This window comes from Palaemon carinicauda, chromosome 7 (genome assembly GCF_036898095.1).
Source record: "Palaemon carinicauda isolate YSFRI2023 chromosome 7, ASM3689809v2, whole genome shotgun sequence".
In the NCBI taxonomy this organism is placed as follows: Eukaryota; Metazoa; Arthropoda; class Malacostraca; order Decapoda; family Palaemonidae; genus Palaemon; species Palaemon carinicauda.
In genome coordinates this window covers 161,430,492-161,449,399 of record NC_090731.1, presented here as the reverse complement: position 1 = coordinate 161,449,399, position 18,908 = coordinate 161,430,492, and the positions used below count along the sequence as shown (strand labels likewise).

Sequence of the window (18,908 nt, the reverse complement as noted above, 5' to 3'; positions counted from 1 at the left end):
TTTGGACTTTGAGCAGGGCTTGTTCTATTCGGGTGGCAGACGGAAAAGCCCGAAAAACTGGACTGCGAATCTCCATCCCCAAATATAGAATAGTCTGGGATGGGATCAGTTGGGACTTTTCTAGGTTGACCAAAAGTCCCAACTCCTTGGCCAGACCCAATGTCCAATGTAGATCCTGCAGACAGCGATGACTGGACGATGCTCTGAGAAGCCAGTCGTCCAAGTACAGGGAGGCTCGGATTCCCGATAGATGGAGGAATTTTGCCACATTCCTCATGAGCCTCGTAAACACGAGAGGAGCAGGACTGAGGCCAAAGCACAGGGCTCGAAACTGGTACCCCACATTCCTGTAAACAAACCTCAGAAACGGTTGGGAATCCGGGTGTATAGGAATGTGGAAGTATGCATCCTGAAGGTCGAGAGAGACCATCCAGTCGCCTTCCATTAATGCTGTCAAGACAGCTTGGTAGACTTCATCGTGAAGTTTGTCTTGACAATGAACACATTGAGCGCACTTGCCTCTTACGTACTCCTGCAGTGAACGTGGCTGCCAGATCATTGGAGCCATCCCTGATAGTATTGTTCCTGCAGAGAACGTGGCTGTCAGATTATTGGAGCCATCCCTGATAGCCTTGTTTATGCATGACATAATTGTACAGCAAAACTTCAAACGCTCGAAAAAACTCCTAACAGGAGATGGTCTAGCTCTGAAGCTGACCATAAAATCTTGGAGCGTCTCATGGCCAGGCACCAGGGAGAGTCTATGAGGTTTGAGAAGTCTATCTGGGCAGAGGCAGGAACTTCCAAGCCGAGAACTTCTCCCGTGTCATACCAGACTCTCGCTCTATAAGCCAGTTTAAAAGGAGGGAAAACAAAGGCTGTCTCCCCCAAACTCCTCCTGGTGATCAACCAGTCGCCTAGCAAACGTAAATCTCTCTAAGAAGAGCGAGAGAGCACTAGCTTAGAAAACAACGGCTTCGAAGTAGCTAGGCCTAGTGTAAACTCTGAGGTTTAGGCGAACGAGGAGCATCAGTTACAAAAAGATCCGGACAAAGATCCTTAAAAATCAGCATGATTTATTTAAAGTCCATAGAGGGCTGAGCAGCTTTAGGCTCCTCTCCGTCTGACAGAGTCCCCAAGGGAATATCAGTAGGAGGGGGATCAGCAACTTCCTCATCTGAAAGGAACCTCGTCCGACAATTGCCGAGTCTCAAGCAAGGGAGAGACCTGCCGTAGTGGCAATGCTTGACAAGCAGAGTCCACACGCAAAGGAGCATCAGTAGCAGTCAAGGACGCTATGTCATGTAACTGCTTAAAGGACTGACCAGCAACAACAACAGGTGCGGGAGGACGCTCGACGTCAACTCGAGACTGCCTTGACTGCCTAGACTGAGCAGTCAAAACAACTCTTGACTGCGGTGCTTGACGCTCAACGTCAAAACAAGTCAACTTCGCTGGTTGGCGAACGTCCTGAACGTCAACAAGAGCATGCGGCAGCGGCTGAACGTCCACAAGCGGCTGAAAGTCAACACTGGACTGCATCGAGTGAGGCTCTACAAAACGTGACTGACGTGACTTTGTAACGTCAACGTCAACAGGACGAGCAAAGGCTCGTTTGGGCGGCTGACGGCCAGGATCTCGATCAGCTAAGTGGCGAGGATCATCGTGAACCTGCTCAGCAGAATAGTCCTCCATAAGAGAGGCAAGCTTATTCTGCATGACTTGCAGTACAACCCATTTAGGATCAACGGGAATGGGTGCGGTAAGAGACGAGGGTAACGTCTGTGACTGCAAAACCTTGCCTACACTAAGACTCTCGGAGCCTGTGTTACGCTTCTGTTTAGGCGTCGAGCAGTCTTCCGATGACTGCACAGGGTCAGAGCTGTCCCAATGGCTACACCAGGACGCTGGACCTGTCCTGAAGGGACTGACTTTCGCTTTAATGGTCTCGAAACCTTGCTCCACGGTTTCTTACGTGATAAGCCTTCGGATGACGAGGCGAAAACCGTCTCGCTCGTCTTATGGTAGGGGCGGTCTTGACGAGACACGCCTGAAACCATAGAGGGAACGTCTGTTCTTTGGTTAAAGTCTCTCGAACCCATAAGTCCTACGACATTACTTCTCCCTGGGGCATGGGAGCTTGCAAGAGGTCTCGGACTAGGCGAACGACAGGCACGAACAGACGAACCCTCTGTCGCAACACTGATAACACTTTGCGCAATTATCACTTTATCACTACAATTTTCTGTTTTTGCACTTACTTCACTGAAATCGAATTTTTCAATAATTTCACATTAGGCATGAATAAAAACTGATTTCTACCTGAAGCACGCAATTCTCCCCTACATCAAAAGGTTATACAGTAATTGCGAAAAAAGTCGTATAATGTAAGCACATTAATACAAGCAAAAAACAGTAAACATATATATCGAATAAAACGGAAATATATAAAGATAAAAGGATCAGTGACTGGGGAGGAGACTAAACACTAGTTCATTCAAAACTACGTTTTCGATCTCTCACCGTACAGTGCCTTGGGACGAGAATAAAAACTAAAAACGTTTTATCCTTTCTCCCCGTACAGAGATTTGGGACGAGAGTAAAAAACTGACTCGAGAACAACGTTACTCGCTTGGGACGAGAATAAAGATCGGAACGTTCTCTCTTCCTCTCTCTCTCTCTCCGTCTCTCTCTCTCTTGATTTCACACCGAAGAGAAAAGCCCACTCACCTTTCGTTAATAAACAGGTTATTTGACCAAAGGAAAAAACTGAAAGGACTAAGAAATTGAAAATTAACAAGTTCCTTTAAATTAGTATTTAAAACATTTCAGTTTGAAAGAAGAATGAACAAAACGTCAAAATCGATTTACTCTTTCTGCAAAGTGAAACCGTGATTCTCTCTTTCTCTATCGTAACGATAGAGCGCAAACTGCGTATAAATAAACCAAACGTTAGTTCATCTTTGAAACAGCACGAAGACTATTCAAAGAAAATCTTTCATAAAATATCTAATAAAAAATATTCATTTAATAACTCTTACAGAGCAAATGATTTAAACTTAACGAAAATAAAAGTTGAATGGGCTCAACGTTGTTTAACTTCGGTTTCCAAGTTAGGACCGCCTACTCTCGGACTAGGGGAGGAATAGGTAAGGCCGCATATAAACAAAACATTAAAATTTATATTGATGTTTAGTATAAATGGAAAGCTAATCGAAGAGGCCTAATAAAGGCGGGTGAGATATAAAATATATAGAGGAAAATCTATAATTAACAACAACAATTTATAACGTGATAAGATAATTGCTAAAAGCCTAAAACACACTTCCGTATTAAGGGAAGGGTCGGCCATTTTGAAAAGTCAAAGAAAGTCCAAAAAACAATCCAAAGTAATCAACAATTAAATCTATCCAAAAAAGAGTTCAATAGTTTAAGTTGAAGATAAAACACCTGCACTGCGAAAGCTCAAACCAAAAGGAAGTACTTCACCAAGACTGTTGAAAAACTCCAGGTTAACAGCGAGTATTGTAATGGTACGTCTTGTCGATCAGACCGACAGAGAAGAATTGGAGCTGTTTACATGTATATGCGGTATCTGGCCGATAGTTGGCGCTGGTGGGCACACCCGCAACCTTCATAGCGATCGCTCGCGAGTTTTTGTGTTTTTCTGCTGAGCCGCCGGAGGCGTCAGCTATTATATATTCACCGGCTAAGTTAAATATTTAAAATGAACCTTTTATTATTAACTATAATTTGTAACTAAATCCAGATAATCCAATATAATGAGTAAGTTTTTATTACAGCTCCACTCATAATAATACAAACCTGAGTTTAAGAAATTACCACACTAAAGTCAACCTGTGATGAACTACAGCCCTAGCATGTAAGCGAACAAAAATGCACTGTTATCTAGAGTGATAAATATGTTAAACGTTGTACAAAGATGGATTACGCTGTCAGTTTAATAACCAAGCATTCGTAAGTTTGACTAAAGTTATGGAAAAAAGGAAGTTACTAGGCTATACGATAAAGAATCTAAATTTATTATCCAATTACACAGGGATATCAAATTTCAATTCTGGAAAGGATGGAATAAAACTAAAATCCCTTCATATTTTAAAGCAGCCGGGAAGTAACGGTTAATAGTGTAACACTGTACAAAAATAAAAACAATCATACTATCAATGGCACACTTGATTAAAATGTAACTCTTTATTACGTTAATGCTATTATTAAGAATAATGGATAACCAAACGTTCCTGCTACTTAACATAATTGTATTTGAAGATTTCACACTTTACGGCATGGGAATGTTGTTTCACGTAGCACAACAGGGAAAGTGATGGAAGTTGGGCGCAAGTTGATGCACAGATATCGTTGTGTTTACTTGTAGTGATGGTTTCAGTGATGACATAGTAATGATGTGTCACCCATAGCTAGACAGTTTTAAGAATTAGAGTTGCTCTGTCATACCTGATATACACTTAAAGGTCTTTCTTATGCACACTGAATCCGTGCTTTGCACGTTGATACTTTGACTCTGGAGCAGGGGAGACAATAATTCTTTGGTATTTATGTCATATTGGATTCCCTATTCTAGCCTTTTACAGGGAAGTCCTTGGAGACCACCTAGCAAATTAATACCAAAAAGACAAAACAAAACAAAAGGAGAATAAACATACTTCAGCACGTAATGATTCAAGGTTTGCTTGAAGTCTGATAAAATCATGATGTTCACACTCGCTATTTTCCCTGTCATAGTCGTTCAGAAACTCATCCCCATCACCTGACATCCCATGAAGACTTTTGAGTTTCTGGTTCTCTGATTCAACCTGGAAAAACAGAATTTAATAATAAAATCTAATACCCACCTTACACATTTCCAAACCCCTCAAGACAGATTCAAACTCCCAAAACTAGTCTTCCCCTCACCTTCTTTTCTTATCCTGGCTCATACACTCACTATCGCAACATTTTCTTGAATAATTTGTTGATGAAAATGTTTAATCACACCAATTTTTTGCAAAAAAAATCTGTAAAGATTCATGTGCTCTGTAAGTTATGATCATCTCGCAAAAGTAGGTAATTAACACATGGAATTTCAAGGATACTTATACAGTACACAGGAATACAGTACCTATAGCCTGTACAATACTATTAATTGCATTCCTTTTATTAGTTATAAATATTGATGGCTGTGACTGATGAACATGAAATTGTTTTTATAGAGCCCATATTGATGTCTGATTATGTTTAAAAACATAGGTGAAGATTAAAACATGTTATTTTCATTAGTAAAATAAATTTTTGAATATACTTACCCGACAATCATGTAGCTGTCAACTCTGTTGCCGACAGAAATCTACGGTCGGGATACGCCAGCGATCGCTATACAGGTGGGGGTGAACACCACAGCGCCATCTGTGGTCAGGTACTCCAGTACTTCTTGTCAACACCACCTCAATTTTTTCCTCGGTCCACTGGTTCTCTATGGGGAGGAAGGGTGGGTCAATTAAATCATGATTATCGGGTAAGTATATTCAAAAATTTATTTTACTAATGAAAATAACATTTTTCAATATTAATCTTACCCGACAATCATGTAGCTGATTCACACCCAGGGTGGTGGGTGGAGACCAGCATACATGTTAACAAAGAAGCTAAGTATCCCGTATTTTATTTTATTAGTTATTCAAAAATAACATAAAATAAATAAGTACCTGGTAAGGAAGACGACTTGAACCATTACTCTGCCTTTATTAAGTACGTCTTTCTTACTGAGCGTAGCGGTCCTCTTAGGATGCTGAACGACTCTTAGGTGCTGAAGTATAAAGGGCTGCAACCCATACTAAAGGACCTCATCACAACCTTTAACCTCGGCGCTTCTCAAGAAAGAATTGACCACCCGCCAAATCAACAAGGATGTGGAAGGCTTCTTAGCCGACCGTACAACCCATAAAAAGTATTCAAGAGAAAGGTTAAAAAGGTTATGGGATTATGGGAATGTAGTGGCTGAGCCCCCGCCTACTACTGCATTCGTTGCTACGAATGGTCCCAGGGTGTAGCAGTTCTCGTAAAGAGACTGGACATCTTTGAGATAGAATGATGCGAACACTGACTTGCTTCTCCAATAGGTTGCATCCATAACACTCTGCAGAGAACGGTTCTGTTTGAGGGCCACTGAAGTAGCCACAGCTCTCACTTCATGTGTCCTTACCTTCAGCAAAGCAAGGTCTTCTTCCTTCAGATGAGAATGTGCTTCCCTAATCAGGAGCCTGAATAGGTAAGAAACTGAGTTCTTAGACCTTGGAAGAGAAGGCTTCTTGATAGCACACCATAAGGCTTCTGATTGTCCTCGTAAAGGTTATGACCTTTTTAGATAGTACCTAAGAGCTCTAACTGGGCAAAGTACTCTCTCCAGTTCGTCCCCCACCAAGTTGGACAGGCTTGGGATCTCGAACGACTTAGGCCAAGGACGTGAAGGAAGCTCGTTTAGCAAAAAACCGAGCTGCAAGGAACATGTAGCCGTTTCAGATGTGAAAACTATGTTCCTGCTGAAGGCGTGGATCTCACTTACTCTTTTAGCTGTTGTCAAGCACACGAGGAAAAGAGTTTTTAATGTGAGGTCCTTAAAAGAGGCTGATTGGAGAGGTTCAAATCTTGATGACATAAGGAACCTTAGGACCACGTCTAGATTCCAGCCTGGAGTGGACAACCGACGTTCCTTTGAGGTCTTAAAAGACCTAAGGAGGTCCTGTAGATCTTTGTTGGTGGAAAGATCCAAGCCTCTGTGGCGGAAAACCGCTGCCAACATACTTCTGTAACCCTTAATCGTAGGAGCTGAAAGGGATCTTACGTTCCTTAGATGTAACAGGAAGTCAGCAATCTGGGTTACAGTGGTACTGGATGAGGAAACTGCATTGGCCTTGTACCAGCTTCGGAAGACTTCCCCTTTAGACTGATAGACTTTGAGAGTAGATGTCCTCCTTGCTCTGGCAATCGCTCTGGCTGCCTCCTTCGAAAAGCCCCTAGCTCTTGAGAGTCTTTCGAAAGTCTGAAGGCAGTCAGACGAAGAGCGTGGAGGTTTGGATGTACCTTCTTTACGTGAGGTAGACGTAGAAGGTCCACTCCTAGAGGAAGAGTCCTGGGAATGTCGACCAGCCATTGCAGTACCTCTATGAACCATTCTCTCGCGGGCCAGAGCGGAGCCAACCAACGTCAGCCGTGTCCCTTTGCGAGAGGCGAACTTCTGAAGTACCCTGTTGACAATCTTGAACGGCGGGAATGCATACAGGTCGAGATGGGACCAATCCAGCAGAAAAGCATCCACGTGAACTGCTGCTGGGTCTGGAATCGGAGAACAATACAACGGGAGCCTCTAGGTTATCGAGGTAGCGAACAGATCTATGGTTGGCTGACCCCACAGGGCCCAAAGTCTGCTGCAAACATTCTTGTGAAGGGTCCACTCTGTGGGGATGACCTGACCCTTCCGGCTAAGGCGATCTGCCATGACATTCATATCGCCCTGAATGAACCTCGTTACCAGCGTGAGCTTTCGATCTTTTAACCAGATGAGGAGGTCCCTTGCGATCTAGAACAACTTCCACGAATGAGTCCCTCCCTGCTTGGAGATGTAAGCCAAGGCTGTGGTGTTGTCAGAGTCCACCTCCACCACCTTGTTAAGCTGGAGGGACTTGAAGTTTATCAAGGCCAGATGAACCGCCAACAGCTCCTTGCAATAGATGTGAAGTGTCCTTAGCTCCTGATTCCATGTTCCCGAGCATTCCTGTCCGTCCAAAGTCGCACCCCAGCCCGTGTCTGATGCGTCAGAGAAGAGACGGCGGTCGGGTTTCTGAACAGCCAAAGGTAGACTTCCTTGAGAAGAAAGCTGTTCTTTCACCACGTGAGAGTAGACCTCCTCTCTTCGGAAACAGGAACTGAGACCGTCTCTAGCGTCATGTCCTTTATCCAATGAGCCGCTAGATGATACTGAAGGGGGTGGGAGGTGGGGTCTCCCTAACTCGATGAACAGGGCCAGCGATGAAAGTGTCCCTGTTAGACTCATCCACTACCTGACTGAGCATCGGTTCCTTCTCAGCATGCTCTGGATGCAATCTAGGGCTTAGTATATCTTTGGGGCCGACGGAAAAGCCCGAAAAGCTCGACTCTGAAGATCCATACCCAGGTAGACAATGGTCTGGGATGGGACGAGCTGGGACTCCTCAAAATTGACCAGGAGGCCCAGTTCCTTGGTCAGATCCATAGTCCATCTGAGAATCTCCAGACAGCGACGACTTGTGGGAGCTCTTAAAAGCTAGTCGTCTGACGGAGCCGGACACAAGATCATGGTACTGCTGCACAGTCTGTGAACTGTCAACCATGGGGAAGCGAGGAAGTACAGTGACAACCCGAAGCTGTCTAGACTGTCTGGGTCGTACAGACAACTCCTTATCGGGTTGCTGAGGTTGCCGCACTGCGTCACAACAAGACACTTCTGCTGGTTGTTGAACGTCTTCCCAGTGACACACTGACTCCGTAAACAAAAAATCCTCTAACAAGGACTAAGCTTGGACTGCATGTCTTGTAACACAGCTCAAGGTCTATGGAAGCAGGTGTGGTAACAGACGGGGTTAGCGACTGAAGTGGAACCATTACCCTCCCTGGAAGCATGCTATGCTTAAATAAAAGTCCATAGGAGGCTAAGCAGCTAAAGGCTCCTCTCCAAATGACAGAGTCCTCAAGGGAAAATCAGAAGGAGGGAGAATAGCACTTTCTCATCTACAGGAACCATATCCGAGAAAAGCTAAGTTCTCTCAGTGAGGGTTTCACTGGTGCAAAAGCAGCAGACTAGAAGGCAACGTTATGAAACTGCTTGACAGTCTAGTGAGTTGGCAACAACCAAAGATGTGTGACTGAGAAGCATGCGGTAAGGTATGCAGAGCATGCTGTATGCAGAGCATGCTGTATGTAGAGCATGCTGTAAGGTAAGCAGAGCATGTTGCATGGCGTGCGGCTTATGCTGCATGGGATGAGGCTCATGCTGCATGGGATGAGGCTCATGCTGCATGGTATGAGACTCATGCTGCATGGGATGAGGCTCAAGCTGCAAGGGATGAGGCTTATGCCGCAAGCGTTGAGGAGGATGCCGCATAGTATGAGGCTCCTGCCTCATGGGTTGAGGCGGTTGCCGCATAGCATGAGGCTCCTGCCTCATGGTTTGAGGAGGATGCCGCATAGCATGAGGCTCCTCATAAGCATGAGGCTGCCTCATGGGTAGAGGAGGATGTCGCATAGCATGAGGCTCCTGCCTCATGGGTTGAGGAGGATGCCGCATAGCATGAGGCTCCTGCCTCATGGTTTGAGGAGGATGCCGCATAGCATGAGGCTCCTGTGAGGTTCCTGCCTCAAGAGTTGCGTCTGCCTCAAGGGTTGAGGAGGTAGCTGCGCAGAGAGAGGCTCATGCTGTGAAGAATGCGGTTGCTGCATGCGTTGAGGCGGCTGCCTCATAGCATGAGGTTCCTCAAGAGTTGAGGCTCTTGCCTCAAGAGTTGAGGTTCTTGCCTCAAGAGTGGAGGTGGCTGCCGCAAGAGTTGAGGTTGCTGCCTCAAGGATGGTGGAGGTTGCCGCAACGCAAGAGGTTGCTGCATAGCGCTGGTATCTGGCAACTCCCAATGCGGCAGCTCACGCGTGGAGGTAGGTTGAGGAACCTCAACATCATACGTCTGGCAGGGTGGACTGCGCAGAGGTGGAGTTGAGGTTGCTGCCTCGAGGATGGTGGAGGTTGTCGCACCGCAAGAGGTAGCTGCCTCGAGGATGGAGGAGGTAGTCGCAACGCATGAGGCTCCTACCTCAAGGGTAGAGGAGGTTGCTGCAAAGCATAAGGCTCCTGCCTCAAGTGTTGAGGAGGTTGCCGCGTGGCAAGAGGCTCCTGCCTCAAGGAAAGTGGAGGTTGCTGCACAGAGCTGGTATCTGGCAACTCCCAATGCGGCAGCTCACGCATGGAGGAGCGCTCGCAGGAGGAGGTGTGTTAACCTTCTCTGCCTGAAACTCCTGCATCAACACCGCAAGCTGAGACTGCATTGTCAGCAGCATAGACCACTAGAGTTTAAGAAAGACAACAACAAACGGAGCTACTGTCCGTTGAAACTGAGGGTCTAAAACAGCTGGTGCGGCAACAGACGGAGTTACTGTCTGTTGCGATACCACCTTGCCTCTCTGGGAGGTGTGCAGTTGTCGTACTGCAGCAAGTCCGAACTGACCCAGTGCTAATGGCACCACCTAGGAGTTGGACTTGCGCGGAAGGGACCGACTTGCACTTAAAAGCTGCAAGATTTGGTCCATGGTTTCTGCGAGAAACCTCTTCCGCAGACGAGGAATAAATGGGCTCTCTCGTCTTTGTGTGGGTGGGGTGATCACGTCGGCTACGTGAGTTGGTTACACCCGAAACCACGGAGGGAAACGTCTGTTCGTCGATCAAGGCCTGCTGAACCCATAAGTCCTTCGACATTACTTCTCCCCTGGGCTTGGGAGCTTGTAAGAGGTCCCAGACTAGGCGAACAACTGGCACGAACAGACGAACCCTCGAACGCAACACTGTAACACTTTGCGCTTATCACTTTATCACTTTTGATTTTCTGTTTGCACTTATTTCACTGAACTCGAAACTTTAAGTGGTTTGTACCTGAAACACGCAATTCTATCCTTCCTTAAAAGTTAGTAATTGCGAAAACAGAATTACAATGTAACAGAAAAATCTAATGAAAGATAAATAATTCAGTGGCTGGAAAGAGACTAAACACTAGATCAAATAAACTACGTTTAAAATCTCTCACCGCATAAAGTCTGAGAACAAGAATAAAACTCTAGAAACGTTTACCTTCTTCCCCTAAAGAGACTAGGGAGAAGAGCAAAAACGATAACAACGTTACCCGCTTGAACGAAACGTTTATCCTCCTCTCTCTCCCTCCGTCTCTATCTCTCTCTCTCTCTCTCTGAACTTAGCACCTGAGAGAAGAGCCCAATTATATATATCGTTAAAACATATTATTGTTAAAGGAAAAAAACTGAAAGGTTTCCCAAATAAAAAGTTCCTTTATTAGAATTAAAACCATTTAAGCTAAGAAAGAATGAACAAAACGCTAGAATCGGTTTACTCTTACTACAACGTGACACCGTGATAGACTCTCTCTCTATCGTAACGATAGAGCGCAAGTTGAACGTTCTGAACGTCAACAACTGCAGAGACAAAACAAAACGTTAGTTCAACTTTGAAAACAGTACAAGACTATCAAAGAAATTCTTTCAAAAACATTAAAATAGCATAATATGTTAACAGGTAAAAACGAAATGACGGGCTCAATGTTAATTAACTTCGGTTCCAAGAAAAGACCGCCTACTATTAGGAAAGGTCGAATATAAACAAATATAAAAATCAATTTTAATAAGTTTATAATAAAAGGAAGTTAATCAAAGAGGCCTATAAAAGGCGGAGAGATATAAAATAAATCTATAACTTTGTTAAGCAAAATTAAGAGAGTCTATACTCTCTTCGACACCAACCCTTCCGTCTAAGGGAAGGGTCGGCCATTTAAAAGTGAAAGAGAGTTCATACTCTCTTCGTACCAAAATTAAATCAAAAATTAAATCAAATTAATTCCAAAAACTTGCTAAGCTAATGATATAGCTTCCTGAATAGCGAAGGCTAAACTCTAGAGCAAATACATCACCAAATCGTGAGCAATAACTTCAGAATCAACAGCGTATCCATGTAGGTCTAGCCGGAGGCACGACAGAGGAAAAATTGAGGTGGTGTTGACAAGAAGTACTGGAGTACCTGACCACAGATGGCGCTGTGGTGTTCACCCCCACCTGTATAGCGATCGCCGGCGTATCCCGACCGTAGATTTCTGTCGGCAACAGAGTTGACAGCTACATGATTGTCGGGTAAGATTAATATTGAAAATGATACATTCACTAATGGAAAAAAAAAAATAATGTGCTTTATACAGATGCAGCAAATTTCTGTCAATACAAGTAAAGTATGTAATTTAAGTACATAAGCATGTTTGCAATGTTTCTTGTTAAAAAAAAAAAATCCTCATTACATATTTCTTTAAAAACCAATCAACTTAACTTTGATCAACTATTTTCTGACAATACACATCCAAAAACTGATAACACTCTTACTAAAAAAACGTACTCATACGTATGCTTCAAGTCTTACTTTATTATTAGAGTTTCCTACACATTTCACAAGTAAATATGCAAAAAGAACAGAAATATGTTTTGAAGGAGTACAAGAGCTACTAATTACTTGAGGACTGATTATAACTCAAAGAGAATTCGATGCTTTAGGCATGTGATGAAGAGAAAGAAACTAAAACGCTATTCGTAGTAGAGCAGATATCTGTAACAATCTTTCATTTTTGGAAACAAACATCAAAATTAGCACACATATTCCTTTGGGATTACTCTTTTGATAAAACCTGTTAGCCACCTAAAAATTCAAGATGACAGCTATTTTTCAAAATGGATGCTGTTAAATATGCAGATACAGTATACAGTACAGTATTTAATTTTGCATTAAAATCACTGCTTGTTCTATTTGGATGATCTTGGCGTTAAATCATACATTTGAACTATGTATCCACTCACTGGCTTCCTTGTACTATAATATCAGTCCAGGAATCATAATTAAAGTAAAAAGTGACCATATCAGGGCACCATCAGTCCGATATATTATTGGATGTCCATGTAGGTATTATGCCTATACTTGTTTGCCATATATTGTCTTACTGCCTGGATGAATATACAGTATTACAATGCTTCTAAAGCTTGCATCTGAAGCTGTAGGGCCATGCATGTCAGACCAAAGTAGTAGCCTTTTCATTGACTACAGCACTCTGTCTTACATCCACGATTGATCAGCTACTGGCAGCTCTCTGTAATGGGTGGAAGCTCTGCCAAACGATCTACCTCAGATCTCCTTCTTTGTTCAGCCAATTTGGCAGGAGTTGGCATTCCTGGTTGACATACTATTGACTGACTCCAGATGCAACCCACTTGGTAGGCAGCACGCTTCAGCGCTGCTCAGGTTAGGGGAATATCTTCGTATTGCCTTTGCCTACGAGCAAACATGTACAATTTAGCATCATCATCTCCTTCACCTGTGCTGGATCTGTTGTATGTACAACATGAGCATGAACTTCTCCAAGGTCTCCAGGTCTTCAATATCCGCTACCAATGGGTACAAGCTGAGTTTGCTGAACACAGGAAGCCTCATCACAAAAATCTCAGGTTTGCCAAACAAACTTTCTCTTTACACCGGAACAGCCTCAGGTATACAGGGAATGGGATTTCTCTGTCTTTGAAGTGTCTGTGAGTTGCTGATCTTTCTTTGTACCCTACATAGCAGTTGTAATGAAGCAGCTGAGCAATTGCTAGATCTGTCTTTGATGCTCCACTCTGTGTTCAAGCATAGCCACAAACTGAAGAGAGTGGGTGGAACGGACTGCTTGATCCACTATTCATGAAAGAATCCATTAAATGTTAGCTGCTTTCTCAAGGATAATAGCTTCACTATAATAGTCATATACTTCTGATAAGACACAGCCCACATCTTCCTGGGAGGCCAGATAATCATCCCTTCCCTGCTTGTGAGCTTCCAACTCTAACAGCAGTATTTAATAAAGTCTTGTGGAGTTGACATCAGGTGCATCAACACCATGCTGTTCCAGGTGCTGGGCATGCAGGTGAACTATGTCTGCCAGCCAGAACACTGCAGGACCCTCAGCAGATTTGATGGTCTCCATTAGATATGTGACTAGCTCTGAGAATGCCTGTGGGAGGGCATCTTCTTCAGATGCAAGTTCCTGTTCCAGTCTCTTGGTGGCTCTGAGGTATGTCCTCTCTCTATTGTACAGGTCTGTCAAGCATGCAAAATTGTACTTGAGATCCTGTGCACTAGCATCACCAACTGTCTTGCAAATAGTTTTATATCATTAAAAATTTGGGCACATTCATGAAATCTGTTATTGGGGTTCATCATCTTTGTTACATATGAAGCATGTTTTTCTTTTAAGGATGGTTCTATACAGCTTGGTCTGGCATTTTACTGGCTGAGCATACTCAGTTCTTTTATATGGCTCTTTCCAGTCTTGCGTTGTCAAACATAATGCAACAACTTTGATTCCACTATGCCTTGTTCCTCATCAGAGTAACTTCAGTGTCATCACCATCATCAAGTCTGACTGGAGTCGGAACAATAAGTATCTCATCAATTACATGAAACAGGGGAATATTAGTCACAATTATAGTGTAGCTATCATGTTTTACTGCACATGGTGACTTTAGCTCTTCACTCTTCGGGCAAAAATAACACTTGCTCCAGTCAGTCAGGAATTAAGAGTCCTAGATCAGCATTTGTCCTTATGGTAAATGACATTGAAGGTATCACAGTATAATAATTATCTGTTAGTAAATCAAAGCTGAGGGTTTATTCTTTTACCACTTTAATCGCAATAATGCACTTTAAGGCATGGGATATGTAAAGCCCCGTTACCGTTGGCTCAGCTCTCCTGTGTTGGAACACCCTGTCAATTCAGGCATGGTTGTCTAACTATACACCTATGTTAAACTACATGTAATCTACAATACCTAATTAATGCATGTCTTATTAAACTGCATTTGGGACACACTAAAATGACAAATTTGAAAGTAATATATTTTTTCTAACGATACAAACCTGTAGCTATTTATAGGGATCATGTTTTTGGCGAAGCTGGAAGACAAGTCATAAGACTTGTAGGGAGGTATAATCACCTGCTCGCTAGTTAGCGGGAGGGGGGTTAGGGGGGTTGGCCCGCTATCCCGATTACTCACACATCTATGATGTGATACCACTTTTAATTGCAGGTAGGATTTCTTGGGGATAGGTGATGGTGGGCCAATCTGTATAAATAGCTACAAGTTTTTATTGTTAGCAAAAATACATATTACTTTCAAATGTCATTTCCTCCGACACTCAATAAAAACCCTACGCAATTTATAGGGATGACAACCCTTAGGAGAATGGAAGTTCAAACCAACTGGCTTTGGTATTTGACCCAGGATTTTCTCTGTAAGTGCTCTGCACGTTCAGGTAGAAACCCTCACACCTTGTTAAATTCTGTGCAACGCACGGTCTGCAGCCTATGCAATCTGTGTGCTTTTGATACTAGCAAGGTGACTGGTCTAGTTAAGAGTCCTCAAAGACATAGGAATCTTAGAATAGAATGTACCATAGACGTTACCCAATCCTACCTCACTAGGGGTATAGGGACGTAACAAGTAGTATTTCTATACTAAGTTACACAAGGGAAAATGGTTTAATCTGCAGATAGGTGGGGCAAGCTTGCAGAGGACAATGGGGCTGTTCCCCAAGGGAGGGGAAGATGAAAGAAAGAAAGAAACAGTCATTCTTAAACATTCATCCCAGACTAATCCTGGGTAACCTTTGCCCTCTACCATCTGCTACTTGTCCATCAAGGAGCCTGAGGTATGTTCAAATACCTAAGGTTCCTTGGTTTGCAGCCACCACAAGGCCAATGGAGAATGTCCCCATGTTCCTCTGGGTCACGTCTTGCAGGTAGTGGGCGGTGAAGATCGTTTGACGCTTCCACATGCCTGCTTGTAGTACCTGCATCACAAAGTAGTTACTTTTGAACGCTAAGGATGTTCCAATGCCCCTAATGTCATGAGCTCTGGGTTGTCATGGTGGAGGAAGATTGGGATTCAGTGCAAGATCTATGACCTTGCAAATCCAAGCAGAGATGGTGTTCTTTGTGATCCTCCTCTTATCCTTCCCCATGCTGACATAGAGTGCCGTCACTCAGGGTAGAGCTGCTGAAGTTCTCTTGAGGTAATACCTAAAATTATTTTACTGTAACAGCTGATCTGGATTATCGGTTACAGAATGAAGACTCCCAATCTGGAAGGACCTGAATCCAGGATCCGTTACTCCCGGATTTTGAGTCTTAGCAATAATCTCAGGGACGAAGCTGAGAATTACATTCCCCATCCCTTTGAATAGGAGACATCGTGGGAAAGACCAAGCAATTTGCTAACTCACCCTGCTCAGATTGTCTGCGAACACATTCTGTTTGCCCGGAATGAAGCGCGCTGATAGGGACACCGAGTTGTCTTCTGTCCATCTCTACCTCTCTACTGCTAGATGGCATAGGGGCTGTGAAAAGGTACCTCCTTGTTTGTTTACATAAGCCACTACTGTGGTGTTGTCGCTCATCAACAATATGGAGTGACCCGCCAGGAACTGTTGGAGGGCTAGGTAGGTTGCCCTCATCTCTAAGAGATTTATATTTTGTTACCTTTCAGACTTGGACCAGAGCCCAGGTGGTGCAGCATGTGGGGCACCCCACCCTTTTGATGCATCTGAAAAGAGCATCAATTCCGGGGGGAGGACAAGAAGGTCAACCTCCCTCGAGATTTTCGTCTGCCACCCATCACCTTAGGTCCACCTGCTATTCTAGCCCCATTGGGACTAGGATGTCTGTGGAATTGCTTGACTGATTCCACTTGGACTTCAACCCCCATCGGAGAGATGGAATCCTGAGGCAGCCATTGGACACTAGATGAGCCTTTCCACTCCTTGGCTAGAACGGGCTTCCTCGACACCTTCTGAACGTTAGTAGTCATCAATGTCCTAGTCGTTGGCGGTTTCGATGTTTGAGGCTGTTTCTCCTGTGGCGGAGGTGCACAATAGGGTCGGGATGTCAGGGCCCTATGAAGAAGGGAGTCATGGTTGGACTTCCTCCAACGCTCCACCACCCACTCGACGTCCTAGCCTGAACAGGGAGGACCCCTCGAGAGTGGAGTTCCTTAACCTTGTCACCTCTGCATGTGGGACTTGTCGGAGGAATGTTTCTATTATCGAGTCCTTTCGTCCCAGAATCGCGTTTGACCACAGGTTAACTACCTGGAGGGAGAGGAACTCAATTATTCTGGTCCCTGATAATAGAAAGGTTTCCATTGATCTCCTCATCGAGTCCTTGGACCAATCCTCGGTCCTGACAATGTGTCCTATGGATCCCAACCAAAGGTCTAGCCATGAAGTAGCTTGCATGGCATACTTCGCTACCTTCTCAAAGTTCAGGATCTCTGACGTTGAAATGGAGACGGAGAGTCCGGGGAGTCTCTTGAAGGAGACTCCTTTGGTGAGTGCCTTTATGGAGTGGTCTAGAGGCAAGGCCGGAAAGGGCTCATTGGCAACCTCGTAATACTTCCTCTGCTGCACGAAAGGTGGCAGGAGGAGTTTAGAGGAAGAGCCTGCACGGAGGGAACTGGAGGAGCCAGTGATCTGAGAAAGGGCCTTCCTCCAGCACCCGCCAACCTCTTCGACCAGGGAAAGTAGCACTGGCCTTGGGTGGTCGTTGCGTGCCGTATACATGGTCAAGGACCGGGTCCTTGCCATCCTGAGGGGCCACCGTTGGGTCAGACAAATTGTTGATGGCCCTCTTGGAGGCTAGGACCTGCCAGAAAGCATTCTCTGACTCCTTATGCTCAGCCTCTGTACGTTTAGGACTAGCAGCCTGTGGGTGAGGCTGAACTGGATGGAACCGACTTCTCCAGAGAGATCTTAGGGGTGTTGGCTACAGACTGTTCTGCCAGAAGCACTCGAGACATCTTGTCATACTGCCTTCACCAAAGCGTCAAACCATGAGGGTTCTTTTTCCGATGCAGAAGAGACCAGAAGCTCCTTAAATAGGCCTGACGATGGAGATCGCCTCCTAGGAGTTCTCAGTCTTGGAGCCTGAAAACCAGGAGTTACGTTGCTCACCTGATGAGATTTGGACAGGAATGGCCTCCAGCTCTGGCTTGGAAGAGTGTGATGTCATGGAGGTGAAAGGCAGCTGGATCCTTGAAGATTCCCTCTTGTTGGAGAATGGAAAAGGACGTCCGCCATGCTTGGTGTCAATCATAGACAGATGATCCCATTGGGAATGAAGACTCTCATTATATGAGAGACTCTGAATGACCTGCAAAAGACAAAATAGAAACTGGCCTAGTCCTGGGAGAATGAGTTTCCAGAGGACACAAAGTCTAAGTACTATACCTGGAAAGTTTAGGAGGCTCAACTTATTTGAGTGGAGATCGATGACGAGAAGGAGGTGATCTCTCGTAAGAAGGACAACAGGTGTGTAGTCTCTGCATTGACTGCGATGTGGCTGATGGACATGGACCATAGAGGAGTCCTTAGGAGGACAATGGAGGGTTGTTGCTGAAAAGCAATACTGTAGTCATGAGAAAGTGAGGGATGAACCCTTGCTGGTGAGAAAAGTTCCTGCTAGGGAAGGCGATGATCACAAGCTGGCGAAGAACGATCACGAGCTGACCTGTGAGGATAAAGAACAGGAGAATGACGATCACAAGAGGGGGAATGAAAGTCACGAGAGGGCAAGTAATGATTTCAGAGATGGTAATCAGCACTTGAGAGCTGGCAGGTGAGGAGGCGATGGTGAAGGACAAGGAGCTGGCGAACGACGAGGACATGAACGCCGTAGAGCTGGCAAATGGCAAGTGGGAAAACGCCTGTAAGCTGGCTAATGCCTATACGCTGGTGAACGATGATTGGGCGAACAACGAGAGGTCAGCAAACACTGAGGTAAGTGATGAGTACAAACTGACCGATGACGAAGAGGTTGAGGGAGGCGATCACGATCTAACAGTTGGAGAAGGAGAATGTTGGGAGGGAAGGCGAGGACTAAGCTCCCTTGAGGAGGAGGAGTGACGATCCTTGTGACGGAAAAGGCCTCTGTTGACAACAGCATTCCGGCGAGAGGGAAAGAAGACTTGTCGACAACGGCAAGATTCCTCCACAGGGGAGACCTCCGGAGGAAGGGGAGTCAGCGAAG

General features: G+C 44.7%; 1 protein-coding gene across 1 annotated transcript in view; it reads right to left on the bottom strand.

The window, feature by feature from the left end:
• The window catches only part of LOC137644114 (outer dense fiber protein 2-like), a 101,045-nt gene that overhangs the window by 22,284 nt on the left and 59,853 nt on the right, over positions 1-18,908 (bottom strand). Inside the window, exon 8 of the mRNA XM_068377077.1 lies at positions 4,683-4,832. Coding sequence (XP_068233178.1) covers positions 4,683-4,832 — 150 coding nt within the window. The remainder of the gene's footprint in view (positions 1-4,682; positions 4,833-18,908) is intronic.